Below are 15,392 nucleotides of genomic sequence, written 5' to 3' on the forward strand. Positions count from 1 at the left end.
TTATATTATGTTACATAATATCTTGCTTATTTAACAGTATGAGTTCTATGACAAACACCAGTGTTTCCCAGTCCTGTTCCTGGAGACACACTAAAAAAGCACACATTTAACTCCTCCAAATCAAACACACCTGCTTCAACTCATCAGCTTGTTAGTAGAGACTATAGGCTATGTTCAGACTGTCAGTCCAAATCTGATTTTTGTGCATATCAGATTAAAATCCGATCAGATTTAAGTGTGAACGGCAAAAAATCGCGTGAAATGTGATTTTTACTAATCCATTTCAAGCTACATTCATATGTGGTTTGAAATGCTATTCAAATCATATTTCTAAATACAAAATCCCCTACAAAACAACAACATGGGAACACTGTGTACATTTAAGATAGGCTACTTAATGTATTATATACAAATATGATACTAAATCCCACAGAAAAGAAGGGCTTCTATTTGTGATGTGCTGTCTTTGCACATTCCACACGCATTAGCTGAATAAATGTTAGCCAATACAAACATATTTATAGAAAACAGTTGACAATGAATAGACAGGAGTCCAATAATATCAAAACAAATCACTTATTCTAAAAAGAATATCAAGTATAAGTTAGATGAATCCGACATATAATGAGGGCTGTGTTAAAAAACGTCCATCATTTAACACATTTTAAAAACACAGATGGATAATACAAAATGCTTTCTGACATTTTGACAGAAAAAACACACAAGAACACAATTTATACTTAGCCCGTCAATTTTCCTACTTCTCTCCATAAGTAACTAACGCGCTAGTTTTCATACAAAATAAATATCTAACATAATTAGGTACTTAAGTTATTATTAGCACAATAACGTAACACGTGCAGGCTACGTTTCTCAACACTGATAATGAATACATTAACACTCGTTTCTCCAGATTCGCACTTATCAGTAATCGACAAATCACAGTACTTTCATGATCACTAAGCCATAGCTAATGATAGGCCTTACGCATCTGTATCCCGCTTGCTATTTGGGGAATGAACCCAGCGCTATTATTGGTTGAACTCTTCTTCTTTTGCTGTTGTTTGATTTGAGGACTGCGCGTGCACAGAGGCGTCAGCAGGTTTTTGCGTAGTTTAGAGTGACATATCGTACTTCGAGGTCAAAATAACGTGCCCGCTACGCAAAATGCGTACAGGTTGGCAGGTCTGTTAAAGCTTTTAACCTATTGGACTCATTCATTTAAATAACAGGCCTAGAGCCAATGAGTCTGCATCAAATTGCTCCATTGAGACGTTAGTGGTATGTTGGAGGTAAAACAGAAACACCTCCAAACTTGGATATAGCGAGAAGACTCTGCTCGCTATAGCAGTTTCAAGTCGTGTTATCATTCATCTTCCTCTGGCAATACTAGCATGAGTAAGTAATTAGTATTGAAGCTTATTCAAGTGGATAGTTCTATACATTTTTTTTACTGACACACAAACACAGAGACACGGCATCGCAAACTACATTCTGTGAACCTTTTGACTTTTACTACTTTGAGAAGCTTCGATGGTCAAATGTCCAGTACAGGGCACATCTAGTCAAGACATGCAAGTAACGTAAGTGGGGTGGTTAACATCTGCCTGATAGATGGAGTGAAAACATGACCTCCAACCGCTGTAAACACACTGTGACCAAAGACAAACCTCACTGGAGATGGCAAGTTACACATACTCAGAGCTATAACTATGAAACAAAGATAGGCCTACTTCGTCACTCAAATGAACCCTAAACTACAAGATTTTCAAGCTCTAAAAGCGCTACATTTCCCGTAGCATTATTAGAGCTTGTAACAGAGGATATAACAAAATTAATGCAATGTATTTAAATATAGACGTATAAACCGCTGTAGTTAAACTAGTTTTTTACATTTTCTGAAGATTATGTGAGTGGTACTTACTGCTTACCCATGCAACTGTCCAATTTCCAGGCCGTTAGAAAGACTCCGGAAAGACTCCGGATCCCTTGGCAGGCAATAAATCTACACTTCACCACTTTAAGTCCAACCATAAAGCCTGAGCGACCCACTGCGGCTCTAAAGGTGACCAGGTCACCCCAACAATAAAGTCTTTCATGGACACATGTTTGTTGACTGTCTGTTATAGAATATTGCTTGTGATTTTTGATAACTTTTTGGAAGTTTAAGATTCAGCTCTTGATGGGAAAGAAATTGAGGATAAATTTATAAATTTTTAATTTATAGCACCTTATCCAAATCATAACAACTGGACTGGCAGGTTAATCCCTAATAGGCAGGGGTGCACATAACTTTTTCAGTGAGTTACTCAGGTGAGGACCAGGAGATGGTGTTTGGTACTCACCCCATATGTAGCGTGGCCACAGCTGTCAATCATGACGTCACATTTCCATTTTTATAGCATAAAATAACTAACTAAAACCAAACTTATAAAATAAAAATAAACGAACACTTAAATTTACATCAGCGTGAAAAGAACGACCTAAAATGATAGAATTTTTTTTATTTGAAGTGTTATTTGATTGTTCAGATATATGTATTTGTATAAATTAAATATAATTAATCCTTATTAAAGATATTAAAGAGCAGTGAATTTTCTCTTTTTATTTTGTTGTTTCATCAATATTAAGTGTACAGAAGGCATTAGGTTTATTACGCACTGTCACTTTAAGAGTGTGCAGATCCAATTGCACTGATGCACGGTACGTTCTGTAAAGACATAACCGACTGTGTTTACGTGAATACTCTCCAAAACGGACATTTAGACATAATGTTGTGTGTATTTGTCCATTCAGACGCGAAAGAGAGCTCGATTCAGTCCTTGCGCGCAGCGTCTATGTGCGGGGCTGCACGCTTCGGGTCGTGTGTGTGTGTGTTCGCACAGAAAAACATACCGAATAAAGCTGTCTTTCGCGTCGTCACTCTTATTCAGATCTATCCATATGTCTGCTCTTCTCTTTCTCCCAGACGTTTACATTTTTTAACGATTTGAGACATGCATGAAGCGCATGCCGACTCGGTAGATCAGCACGTTACAATTCAAATGTGCGCATCTTCCACAAACGCAAATCAGTTCTGACTGGATCACTTCCCCAATCGTCCCTCCCTTACATTTCCGTCTAGTTTTTATTCGTCATAGTGGTCGTCATTTAAAACAAGGTTTTTATTTAGTTATCATCTCGTTTTCATCTGTGAAAAAATTTAATTAACACTGCCTTGGTTGCATTTTGGCGACAGTACGCAAAGGCGCGTAGTAACACAAGTGGCATTACGCATTCCTGATTTTTGTCGCGCATGCGTACCTGCGTACCAGTTATGTGCACCCCTGCTAATAGGTACATCACAAGACTACACACCGAATCAGCATTATTAGCTCATTTTCCTCTATCGTATTAAATGTTCCTATTGTGAACGACTGTAATAGACTGATGGAGTAGTTTGTACTCTACAAAAAGGTTTTCAGTATGGTAACACTTTAGAATACGGTTCCATCCTTAATAAATAACTACACAAGAACAAATGAGTAACGCAATGGTAACATTCTTATATTCTATACCACACTATGCACTTTGATTTTATTTGTGTTGGTGGAGATACATTTGATGTTGCCTGTCACTCAATCTTAAATATCTGTGATATGGCTGACCTAGACTGACTGTTAGGTGTCTGATTTTATGTTCAAAATGGACAAAAGTGAGTACAGTAGTAGTCCATGTGTGGATTTATGGGGCGGTCTATTTTATTTATTTTAGAAGGAAAAAAGTGTGAGTTGTATTCAGTTACCATTTAGCTGCATTTCTGTTTTTAGCCAGTGGGGAAGGAAGGGTCTCTGATTTTTCAACATTGTATTACCATTTTGAATGTAACAATGCCTTGGGCCTATGTGTCTTAGTGCATCACAATGTGCATATGTTGTTCTGCATTTACAAAATAGAATATATTGATTCCTTCAGTATGTTGTTGTAATTTCCTTATTTGTTACCATAATTACTCATTCTCTGGTCCCTTATTTTGCCTCAGTTTCATGAACTGGCCCCAATTCCAAATTAATTGAATAGCCCTGATCTATATAGTAGTTATTAGTACTCCGCTTGGAGATATGGGAAAAAAAATAGTTGCTGATAATATCTCATTCAACTGAGCACTATTACTTACTAATTCATTAATCAGAGTTTATGTTAGTAGTTAATTGCAGTTACTAGAATGTTAACAGTTACTAATTTGATCATGTGTAGTTATTCATTACAGTTTTTCTCGATTGCTTAAACACTATAACCAGGCTTTTGAATTAAAATTTCAAAACCATAATGCCATTTATCAAAAAACACACCCATTTCACTAAACTATAAACACAAACCCCTTCATTTCTCATTGCCTACACCATGTGGTCATTTAGAAAGCACTAGTATTCAATATTGTTCACTCAAGTCAGCACAGCTTCAGCTCAGGTAGCACACACTTCCCCAGATGAAAACACTAAGAGTCAAAATTTAACACACATCAATCAGATCCTTCAATAGATAGATAAAAGTGCCCGAATCAGTTTATTGAGTTTTGGAACAATATATCCAGAAAGACATGAAGAAAGAAGTCGAGGAGGGATAGGAGGAGGAGGAAAGGTAAGGGGAAGGGCAAGAAGACAAGCAGTCTCGGATGAAATTCAAGCCACTTTAGTTGACCATGTCCTTGTCCTATGAGGGAGGCTAGGCTAAGAGTAAGGCCGAATTTGAGACACTTCACCGTCGCCTCCATCATCAGAAGCTTCAGGGAGGTGTGCTGGCAAACAAAATTCTATCACTGAATACAGTAAGAGACAAACATTTCCAATTGTCTTTGATGAGGTTTATTTTCTAGCAAGAAAAGGCCAGCAGTCGTACAGTCACACAGAGCGTCTGCAGAGTGTGACAGTGAAGGGAGATCCTTTCTCCTTTATAGTCTTGACTCCCAGAATGTTATCTTTCTAGTCCAATGATGGTTTTTCAACCATACGTGGAACATTCTTAGACTTGTTCATCCTATTTTATCCTTTAGTGGAGGCCCTCCTGTCACGTACAACACTCTTTACCATTCCAATACAATTCCATATTAGAATAAGGTTTGTGTGTGCTCTTTTACTGTCATATGATGGTCACACACATATCTTACGTAAGTAAATATTTTGTAAAAATTTTGTAAACTTCGTAAGTAAATATATATATTTACTGTAAAAAAAATTACTTTTACTAGAGTACATGAATGAATAAAAATATGCCAATGTATCCATTGGTTGTGTCTTTTGTGTTCATCATGTGAAGGTTTGTGAGGTGAGGGGGTGGGGGGAACCACAGGCAACATAACTTACCAGTTTTGAAAATGTTGTTTTGAATTTATTTATTACACCAGTGTGTAAGACTATGTTGTAGTGTGTGTGATTTTGATGGCTTGTGTGTCCAGTCTGAGGGCAAAGTTTGGTTTTTCAGCAAGAGTGAATGGTTTTGAGTGTAGAGCTTCATTTTGACCTGAAAATAGGATGTTTGGGGAACTGGGTGAGACGTTATGGATTTGTGTTTACTGTTTTGAGAATATGAGGCATAGTTTAAAAAAATGTGTTTAAGCAATCGAGAAAAACTGTAATGAAGGAACAGTAATTGTGTTGCTGGCTTGACATGAAAATCTATCTATACGCCTGAAAACAATTCATTCAAAACGGTTTCTCACACAGGGAGATTATGTTAGTCAAAAAAGTGACCCGACTTGTGTAAGATTACATGAACAAAATTATAATTTAAAGCTTATTCCCTTGTGCATTCTTTATTAAGTCCATTCTAAAATGTATATAAGACCATAGACTTCATGAAGTAGGAAGAATTAGGTACTGAGTTAAAGATGAATCCGTCCCTTGTGTCTGAAGAACAGAGGTGTGGATTTTAAAATCCTATCGTGAAATTCCAGGGGTGGTGGTGAAATGTGTTGATCTAAGCAAAGGTTGAAAAGTGGGAAGCCATGGAATGTTACTTGGGGAGAGGAAAACCTGGAGAGCCTTTAGTTTACACCAGAGTTCGGGCTTCATTCCTGCCCTTGGAATCATTCTCATCGTGTGTGTGTGTGCACACATCCATCTGTTTTACATAACTGAACCTTTTTGTGAGAACACAAACTTTATAAACGTTTCTAAACTTAAAAGCAAGAGAGGAAAACGCATTCATTAAGTTTCAACTTAACACTGCTTGGCAGAACAAATCAATCTACAGAAATGAAGACACAATTTTAGTCAAAAGGAAAGCAGTTCAAGCTAACCCAAGAGGGCCATCATACACATTTTTCTGTGACAAGCCTGGCTGTTTGACCCCAGGAATCTTCTCAAAAGGGTAATAGGATCATTGCATGTTGAGGTCCCCATTGTAAATAAACCTCAAAGCTGTGAACAGAAGCTTGTAATTTTCACAAATATGTTCCACAACCACAGTAAGTCATGCTAAATAATCTTGCAAACAATAACAACAAAAATACATAGAAAAAAATCATTATTATATTTTAACACTTTTTGGCATATGAATAAACATCCCAATAAAATTGTACCAAATGGCATCAGAGTTGCAGTACTGCAAACTTTCAATGAAAAGCGTAATAATTTACTTATTACTTTTATTTTAGTTTGTCTCAGGAAAAAAAAACATGTCAATTAGGCAAAACATAATAATTTGATAACATTCACTCTGATATACTCTTCTACATGTTCATGGAATGTAAAATTACATTTTAATAATTTCAATATGGATGTAATGTAATAGAATGGAATCCTCACTGTTCTTTGTTTTCCTCTCATACAGCACAATTACCCATGTTTTGTCTACCTTCACACGACTTGGCAGGCTATTCCTTTTGAATAGTCACAGTGGTAAAGTCATGAAGTCATGGACCTACTTATATTATTGTTATGTATGTTGTTCTGGTATGTCTGCCCAGGTAATTGAAGGCTATACACTTGTAATTACCAGAATGTGCTCTTGTGGGATTTCGAATTATAAGTGTCCCTTGTGCATGGAGAAGCTCACTGCCAACAGGTCGTTCCTTTCCAGTCGTAGAGAGAACAGACCCATCTGGCAGCTCCCAGGTTATCTCTGGTGTAGGTATTCCATTAGCAATGCATTTAAGATGAACAGGCACTCCAGCCACTCCTCTCATAGTTGGTGGAGGCCCATTAGTGATCCGGGGTGGATGTGCAATAATAATGACAGGCACAGCTAGAACCGCCTCACCAGCATCATTCTTTGCTCGGCACACATAATTCCCGCGATCATTCATGGTTGTATCATGTACAACAAGTGTCCCATTGTCCATTAAATGGTAGCGTCCACTCACCTGTGGACGTGCAAGAACAAAACCTCCTGGTGTGGTCCAAGAAACACTAGGCTGGATTTCATCTGTCAGGCAATGTAGGAAGAGGGTCTCTCCAGAAATACCTTGAATAACCCCCTTTGGCCGTGTTAGAATGTAAGGCTGTTGAATCACCTCAAAAACAACCAGCTTCTCAATATAGCCCATTTTGTTTTTTGCAGCACAACGGTATTTACCAGTGTCCTCTATGCTGGAGTTATAAATAACAAACGTCCCATCCTTACCCAGATGATACCGTGAGCCCTCAAACCCAGGTCCTCCACTGAACCGAGTTCTATTGGGTAGTGTCCATATGATCTCAGGGGTGGGTTGCCCATCAGCAGAACAGTTTAGCATCGCAGTTCTCCCTACCCGAGTCACCACTCTCTCATTAAATGGGTTCTTAAAAATGGGCCTCCTGAGCTTGTCGGTCACTTCCAGTTGAACCACCATGACTGCTTCACCTCCATTATTCTGAGCCATACAAATAAATTCTGCTGTATCCGACGGCCGAACATTGCGGATCTCGAGTGTACCATTGTGATGGACATTAATCCTGCTCCCATAATATGGAGCAGTAAGAAATATATTGTCGGGCATGATCCATGTGATCTTTGGTGCTGGATTCCCTTCAGCCTTGCAGTCTATTAGCTTTCTAGTATGTTTGATCGCTGTATCGTTCATCACAGTTTTATTTTGTTTGAAGCCATTAATGATGGGTGGGTTACCATCAATATCCAGCTTGTATACTTTATTCTCCTCACCTGCAGCATTCCGAGCCATGCAGATATACTCCCCAGAATCAACTAATTTAACATTACGTATATCAAGGGACCCATTAGCATGCACTAAGTAACGCTCATTAGATGCAGCAATCATGTCTTTGGAAGGCAGCATCCAAAGGACCTTTGGCTTGGGCTCACCTATAGCCTTACAGTCAAATAGAACGTTTCCACCTGGCTTCACTTTGGCATAGGAGAGCTTAGGGCGTTCAATGCGAGGCACTGCGGTAACCACACTTATGTGAACATGCATTTTGTCCTTACCCAGTTTGTTTTCAGCATAACAGGTATAGTCACCTTCCTCATCAGTACCCACTTTATTCAGGTACAGTGTTCCATTATTAAACAAGATGTACCGTTTGAACTGATCCCCTTCTGTTCCATCTGCTTGCAGGGCACTATTCACCAAGGTACCATCAGGAAGTCCCCAAGATATCTCTGGCATGGGGTCACCAGCAGCCATACAGTCCACTTTTAGGTCATTGCCATAAGGCACTTGCTTCCTACTAAAGATGTTTGGATCAATCCGAGCTGGCTTCATAGAAACTGACACCCCCATTAGCTGTGCATCATCCCCAACTTTGTTGCGTGCAACACAAAGGAAGTCCCCAGCATCTTTTTCATTGATTGATTCAATGATGAGGGTACCATTTTCCAGGACTTTGATACGACTGCCCATTCTGAAATGAGAATGTGACATTTTTAAATACATGTTTACATCGTGAATTTGGTTTAAGAACATTTACAGAATTATTGATATAGGATATGCATTTATATGCTCATATTTCATTATTTGATCCTAAATTAGATTAATTCCAGGGTTAAATCAGTTATGCAAAACATAAAATAAAATGAATAATTGTCATTGCATAAAAACAAATACTCAAAAAAAAGAACACTCAAATGTTGTGGGGAATCTTTTTCAGTGGCTATGTTTACATGCACAACTTTTGTTTCAATCGAAATTAATTCATTCTGATTGATAAAAATATTTTGACATGCGCACACTGCACAAATATACAGTTTCCCGCTGTTTGCGCATACTATTCTCCTACATTGCCTCTTTTCCTTGTTTTTAAAAGCACTTAATATTTATCTATTTCGGGTCCTGAGAGACCACAAGCACATGAACAATTGTGATGTGCTGCTTATATTTATCAATCAATAAAAACACCCCTTCCCAAGCCCAAAATAAAGTGTCTGTGGATGAGAGTATGTGTCAAGATCAGATTCAGATGATGAAAAAGGTTCAAACAGGTTTCTACAAACTAAAGGTTCTTAGATAATAAAACCTCAGAGAATAAATGTGTGAAGGCAACGTAACCATGTCTACCAGCGAAGAAACAACTTAAGGAAAACAAACTAGGATAATTAATCACATACACATATGAACAAATGATAAAGGTAACCAAGGAGACAAATGAGTGGCGGAAGTCTGAACAGAGAAGAAACACGGCAAAAAACTAAAAATTAATTAAAACAAAATGAAACAGAACGGTGACAGTATGAAGTGAGGACTGATGGGACATAGTTCTGCTCCACTTCACAGATGATGAGTGGTAGGATAATTTGATAACACGACAGTCATTTACAAAAAATTTTTCTTAACAACAACTGCAGTGCAACCGTGTGTCATACGTCATTAAGCCATTTCTATGTCATTGCACATGCGCAGTCCTTTCCAGTTTCAGTTTTCAATTCGATCAAGTGTTTACATGTCCCCTCGATCGGATTAGAAAAGAAATAAACCAATCCGATCGAAATTTCATCTGGATCAAACTCGAATTGATTAAGGGGTCTACACAAAGGCTTTTCAGTCCGATTGAGCCGTCAATCCAATTACTAACGGATTATTTGGTTGCATGTAAACTTAGCCATTCCGAGATAGGAAAGAGTATTTTGCAATTAAAACATAACAAACTTCAGCTTTGTTTTTGCAATCAAACAATTGTTTTTAATTAAAGTCTGTTATAGTCTACCTGTGCGATTGATCCACAAGAGCCTTGGAAGGAAGCCTCCAAATAATTTGAGGTTTTGGGTTCCCAACTGCAGAGCAGTTCAGATGAAGATGATCACCATATATCACATAATTTCGCCTTTGTGATGTCTCAATGATCTGAGGGGCAGTTTCTGTTGTCTTCACAGAAAGTGTGACAACACGCCGTTCTGATCCTGTAGAGCTTGTTGCAATACACTCATATTTTCCACTTTCAGTTATTTCTATGTTCCTGAGGTAAAGTGTACCATTTACAAAAACTGAAACTTTGCTGTGTGAGTAAGTTAGAGGCCATATTATCCTGCCATCATGTAAGACCCAGTGTGTTGTGGGTTGCGGGTCACCATAAGTAGTACATGGAAAAAAGAGATTTTGCCCAGTATCAGCTTTCACCAGCTGTCGCTTCTCTTCCAGTATTACTGGCGGTGCTGCTACCACCTGTAGATGGACCGTGGCAGTGGCAGTACCAGCTGGATTACTTGCAATACACTTATAATGTCCACGATCTAAAACCGACACCTTTTGAATGGTTAGTGTCCCCATTGTGGTTACTGTTATTCTGTCATGCTCAGTGTTCAGACCTTTAACTTCAGTGTGGTTTGGTAGAATCCATGACACAGTGGGCAGTGGTCTGCCTTCTGTCCTGCAATCCATGCGTACAGTTTTCCCAGCAAGAACCTTGATTTCTCTCACCTTTTTCTCCAATATCCGGGTGGGATAAGCCACAACTGACAATGTAACTACAAGCTTGTCAGAACCATACTCATTCTGGGCAAAACATATGTACTGTCCATGGTCTTTAATGTTTGTTCTTTGGATGAGCAATGTTCCATTCTTCAAAACTTCATATTTACCCATTTTCCCCTTGATGGTCAACATATTACCTGATGATATAAAGGAGACAAAACATAAAAAGCCTTTTTTATATTATGTTGTGACTTAAGACATACCTAAATGTAAATAAAATAAATATGAAAATGTACATGGTATAACAATAGAATCCTTAAAAAAAATCCTCTGTCAGGGAAGGTTTTGTGGTTTTATTTTGTACCTGTGGTAGATGAGAATCGGTTCCAGCTGATGATGGGCTCAGGGTTGCCAGTGGCCTTGCAGGGGAGGAATGCATCAGAGTTTGACAGAACAGTAAAACTAGCAGCTTTTCCACCATTAATCCTTGGCTTGGAGGTAATATCCCTAATAGAGGAGGTGTCAATTCTTGTGTTATGTGCATTTTCAGCACTACTACTGTATGGAAATGGAGTGAACATGTTGACAGTTGAGTCAGTCATTGTGTCTGAAGTAACTGTTCTGCTCAGAGGAATACCAGAGGCATTTGGCTGAGGACATTCTAAACAATCCTTGTTTTTCTGTTCATGTATGGTTGGCTGAACTCTGATCGTGGGGCTTTGTGTGGTATATCTCCAACCTCTTTCTGGGGCATTCCTCATATTTGTGTTCACTCTGGTTGTGGCCAATTTGTCAGCGGTTTTAGTCACTTTGATAATAGGGGGTTTTGTGGTTGCTTTTTTTATGGGTTTTCTCCCTCTGGAGCCTCGTCTGTGATAACTAGGCTTTTGGTTTCCCCACAATCCAGTTTGAGAACCTGAGAAGTTATTCTGACCAGTGTTTTGCTTTAGTGCAGTCCTCATTGTTGGTGGGACTGCTAGAGTGTGAGAAACCTGTATTGACTCTGTGGTTGTGGACAGCTCATGGTAGGCTGGAAAACTGAAAAACTCAGGTGTTGTAGATGGTGTTACGATATTGTCAGATAAATGTGTTTCTGTAAAAGAGGAAGAACCTGATGAGTCGTCAAATGATGTCTCTGGAGTATTTATATCGTGTCCTGTCGCTGGAGGAGAGGCTATAATATGTGTAGGATGCAGTTCTGTAGTAGGTACAGCAGTCATTGCCTTGTAAGTTTCTGCTTTGGATGCTGAGGTCATCTGCTCCTCATTAGTGGACAAAGCAAATGGGTTTTGATGATTACTGAGGGTTTCTTTCAGTTCCCCCTTGTGTCCAAATGGTCTATGCCATGGAATCTTCCCATGTGTAATTTTAGAAGACATCATGGATGGGGATGTGGTTGTAGCAGTAAAAGTCTCTTTCTCTATTGAATTGAAATAACTTTTATAATCACTGGACTCTTCAGAAATGGTGTGCATTTGTGAATCAGTGACAGTGGAAGTCTTTCCAGAGACTGATAAATCAGTTGCTATGGCAGGTTTTTCCGTCACTCTCAAAGAGGAAGTTGGCATGTGATGCCTAGATGTAGGGTTGACCAGGCTTTGATCCACTGATGTTTTGCATTTATCTGTAGACACTCCAGATGCAACTCGTTTCCCATAGCCACAATTTGTGATTTTGTCAACAGTGTGTGAAAATCTGAGATTGTATTCCTTGTTTAAAGAAAGATGTTTAAATTTATCAAGTAAAGATTGTATGTCTGTAATCTTGCTTGGCCGAATTATCCTACGTCTGCCATGGAATTTACGTCTCTTTCCTGATTGCATCTTTTTGGATGGAACAATTTGAATCTGGTGTTTGGAAATGATGGTGGACCCAGGAAGGAGATCTGATTTGATTCTTTGAGTGGTCTGAAATGTAATCTTTTCTCCGTCTTCCTCAGTTGTGGTGACTGCTGTTAATATGGCCTGACTCTTTGGTTCAAAATAAGTGACATTTGGGCCCTGGAAGTTGTAAAGTGGTGTAGCTCTAGTGCTAACATCTTCTGAGTCCCCAGAGAACAAAAGCTCTGTAACTTCTGCCAGAAAAGGTTTGAGTGTAATGAGTTTCCCTAAGGGTCTATTTGTTACTCTCTCATATATGAGGGTTTTACCATCAATATGACTTAACATATAATCTGACTTGGTTGTATTCAGGGTTGTCTCATCTTTTTGAGTCCCATAATTACTCAAAGTGTAACTGGCTGTAATCGGGGTGGCAGGTGTCTGAGACTGAGTGTGTGATGTTGCTGCAACCAAATTAGTTGTTTCTTTTGCTCTTAAAATGTTTCTAGTTTTATTAGAAATTACTTCAATGAAAGCATTGTTGACAATTGTATAAGTCTCTGGGATTTTAATATCTGTGTTTGTAACGGTGCTAACTGGTTTATGATCAAGTGTTTGAGTAGTTGTCATTACAATAAATTCATCTTCAGATATACCATCCCCTGAGGTTGTGTCATTTTCATCAGAGGATTCTTTAAGTGTTTTAGACACATCTAAACTGGCTGTCTTTTTAACTCCTCCTTTAATTTGAGAATTATCGTTGAAAGTGGCCCCTTCTTTCTTGTACTTTTTATTAAATACTCTTCTAGAGTTCCCTCCGTTCCCCATTCTAACAGTGGGAACCTTATGAAATCTGGACTGTAGCCAAGTGTATGGTCTCCCTGAGGTAATGCTCCTTGACTCCTCACTAAACCTTTGTGAGAGATACCTACTTCCAAGTTTCTTGCTATCATCAATAATTTGTACAACATTATCTCCAGATTCCTTTATATAAGTTGGCCTTGTGCTAATTGACAAATCATCAAGAATAGTTACTTGAGAAACTGTCATATCTGCTCCTAGAAAATTTCCAGCTAAACATCTGTAAAACCCTGTGTCTCTGGATGTAAGTCCATGTATTACCAAAGTCCCATTTTTGTGGAGCTCTCTGTTGCCATATGAATTGTCTAAAACTGTGTGGTCAGGAAGTACCCACTGAATGGAAGCCTGTGGATTACTGGCTGATGTACAATCAAGAAGTAGGTTCTGACCAAGGGTATGCGAGACTCTGATACCATTAATCTCTACTTCTTCAGGATCCAGGGGCAGCACAGTTACCCTGAAGGCAAGAACATCTGCTTCCTGGTAGTTAGTTGTAATGCACTGATAGACACCTGTATCTAATATTTCAACCGATTTTAAAGTAAGCCTTCCTTCATAAGTTACTTTGATCCTTTGATCCTCACTGTTGTATGGTGCACGTAATTTACTTCCATCTGGTAGAATCCATTCAACAATGGGTTTAGGATCCCCAACAGTCTGGCAATTCAACTCAGTCACACCACCAGCAAGGACTATGTGTTCAGTTCTGGTCTGGTTGTTCCTTCTTATCATTGCCCAGCTATACGGGACTCTACTATCCTGGCTGCTGTCAATATCTATTTGAACATTGGATAAATACTTCATAGTAAGTGTCGGGAATGTTGTTTTAACACGGTCCAACTGTAGCAGGACTGTACCTTGCATTAACCATTCAGGATTGGCTTTGATTTTTGCTTCAATTTCTGTAAAAATATCATCTGCAGTCGGTAGTACCTGTTTGTATGTGTAAACTGTATCTGGTTTATAAGAAAGTAATAATCCTCGCTCAAGTCTCATCGGGGAATCGCTATAGGTAGCCAAAATGTTCCAAATCTGGCGTATATTGTCATAATCAATGTTGCAGATCAGCGATGTAGAAACAATTGCACTCAGGGAAGTTAAATCTTTGCCATTCTGTCGAAAGGTTGCAGTTAAGTTTTCCATTCCTGTAGGTCTCTTCACAACACATGCTAGCCTAGCATCATTGTGGAATTGATCTGTGATGTTCATTTCCAACATCCCAATGGGTGTAACAAAATCCGTAGGAGAGACTAAGGTATAGTCACCATCACCCAAGGTTAAATTCTTCTGTTTTAAGTGAGGATGAATCCATGGTCTTGTGCATGTGTAGCTATCACTTTGCAAATGCAAAATGCTGCTTCCTCTGGAGGAAATTGGGAATTCACAGACGGGACACTGTTCTTTTATAAACTTCCTTTCTCCTTTACACTTTAGAACACCTGCAAAAGCAAAATGAATTCTCATTATATATGCAATATATATATATATATATATATATAATTTTATTTATTGGAAAAAGCCTTTACACTTCTGTTTGTCCTTATTGTGCCCCTATTATGCAAATTTAAAGGCTCCTAATTTTGTTTTGAGGGTCTCCTACAACAGGCATCAAAGGCAAAAAAAAAAGTTTTATTTGATCATTATATACATTGCACATCACCACATTTTTCATTGATTCTCAAACGAATCGACGAATGAATCAGCTGCTGATTGGTCAAATGGCCCAGTCTGTTGTAATCGGTCTTCAGCTCCAACTGGAGGGTCCTAAAGCTCAGCGATTGTACACACTAACGACGACGTCGATTTTACCATATCAATCCGAGCACGAGTCTGACGATGAAACATTGGAAGGACTAGTTATTAAACCCGATCCTTCATCGCAAGGACGA

The 15,392-nt window shown here is 38.7% G+C and overlaps 1 protein-coding gene and 1 long non-coding RNA gene across 3 annotated transcripts in view; both read right to left on the bottom strand.

Annotated features, from left to right (window-relative positions):
* LOC306997308 overlaps positions 1-15,392 on the bottom strand; it is a 413,102-nt gene that overhangs the window by 87,943 nt on the left and 309,767 nt on the right. The gene's annotated exons all lie outside the window — the stretch shown is intronic.
* The window catches only part of igsf10 (immunoglobulin superfamily, member 10), a 48,613-nt gene continuing 38,591 nt past the window's right edge, over positions 5,371-15,392 (bottom strand). The window contains exons 1-4 of one of the 2 annotated variants that reach the window (XM_079610550.1): positions 14,437-14,499; positions 11,187-14,279; positions 10,119-11,019; positions 5,371-8,819 (exon numbers count right to left, since the gene is read on the bottom strand). In XM_079610550.1, coding sequence (XP_079466676.1) covers positions 6,905-8,819; positions 10,119-11,019; positions 11,187-14,235 — 5,865 coding nt within the window. In that variant the 5' untranslated portion in view covers positions 14,236-14,279; positions 14,437-14,499 and the 3' untranslated portion in view covers positions 5,371-6,904. Of the gene's footprint in view, positions 8,820-10,118; positions 11,020-11,186; positions 14,943-15,392 lie in introns of those variants that run through there. The other variant, XM_079610549.1, reaches the window with a different exon arrangement.

This window comes from Phoxinus phoxinus (assembly GCF_949152265.1).
Source record: "Phoxinus phoxinus genome assembly, chromosome: 4".
In the NCBI taxonomy this organism is placed as follows: Eukaryota; Metazoa; Chordata; class Actinopteri; order Cypriniformes; family Leuciscidae; genus Phoxinus; species Phoxinus phoxinus.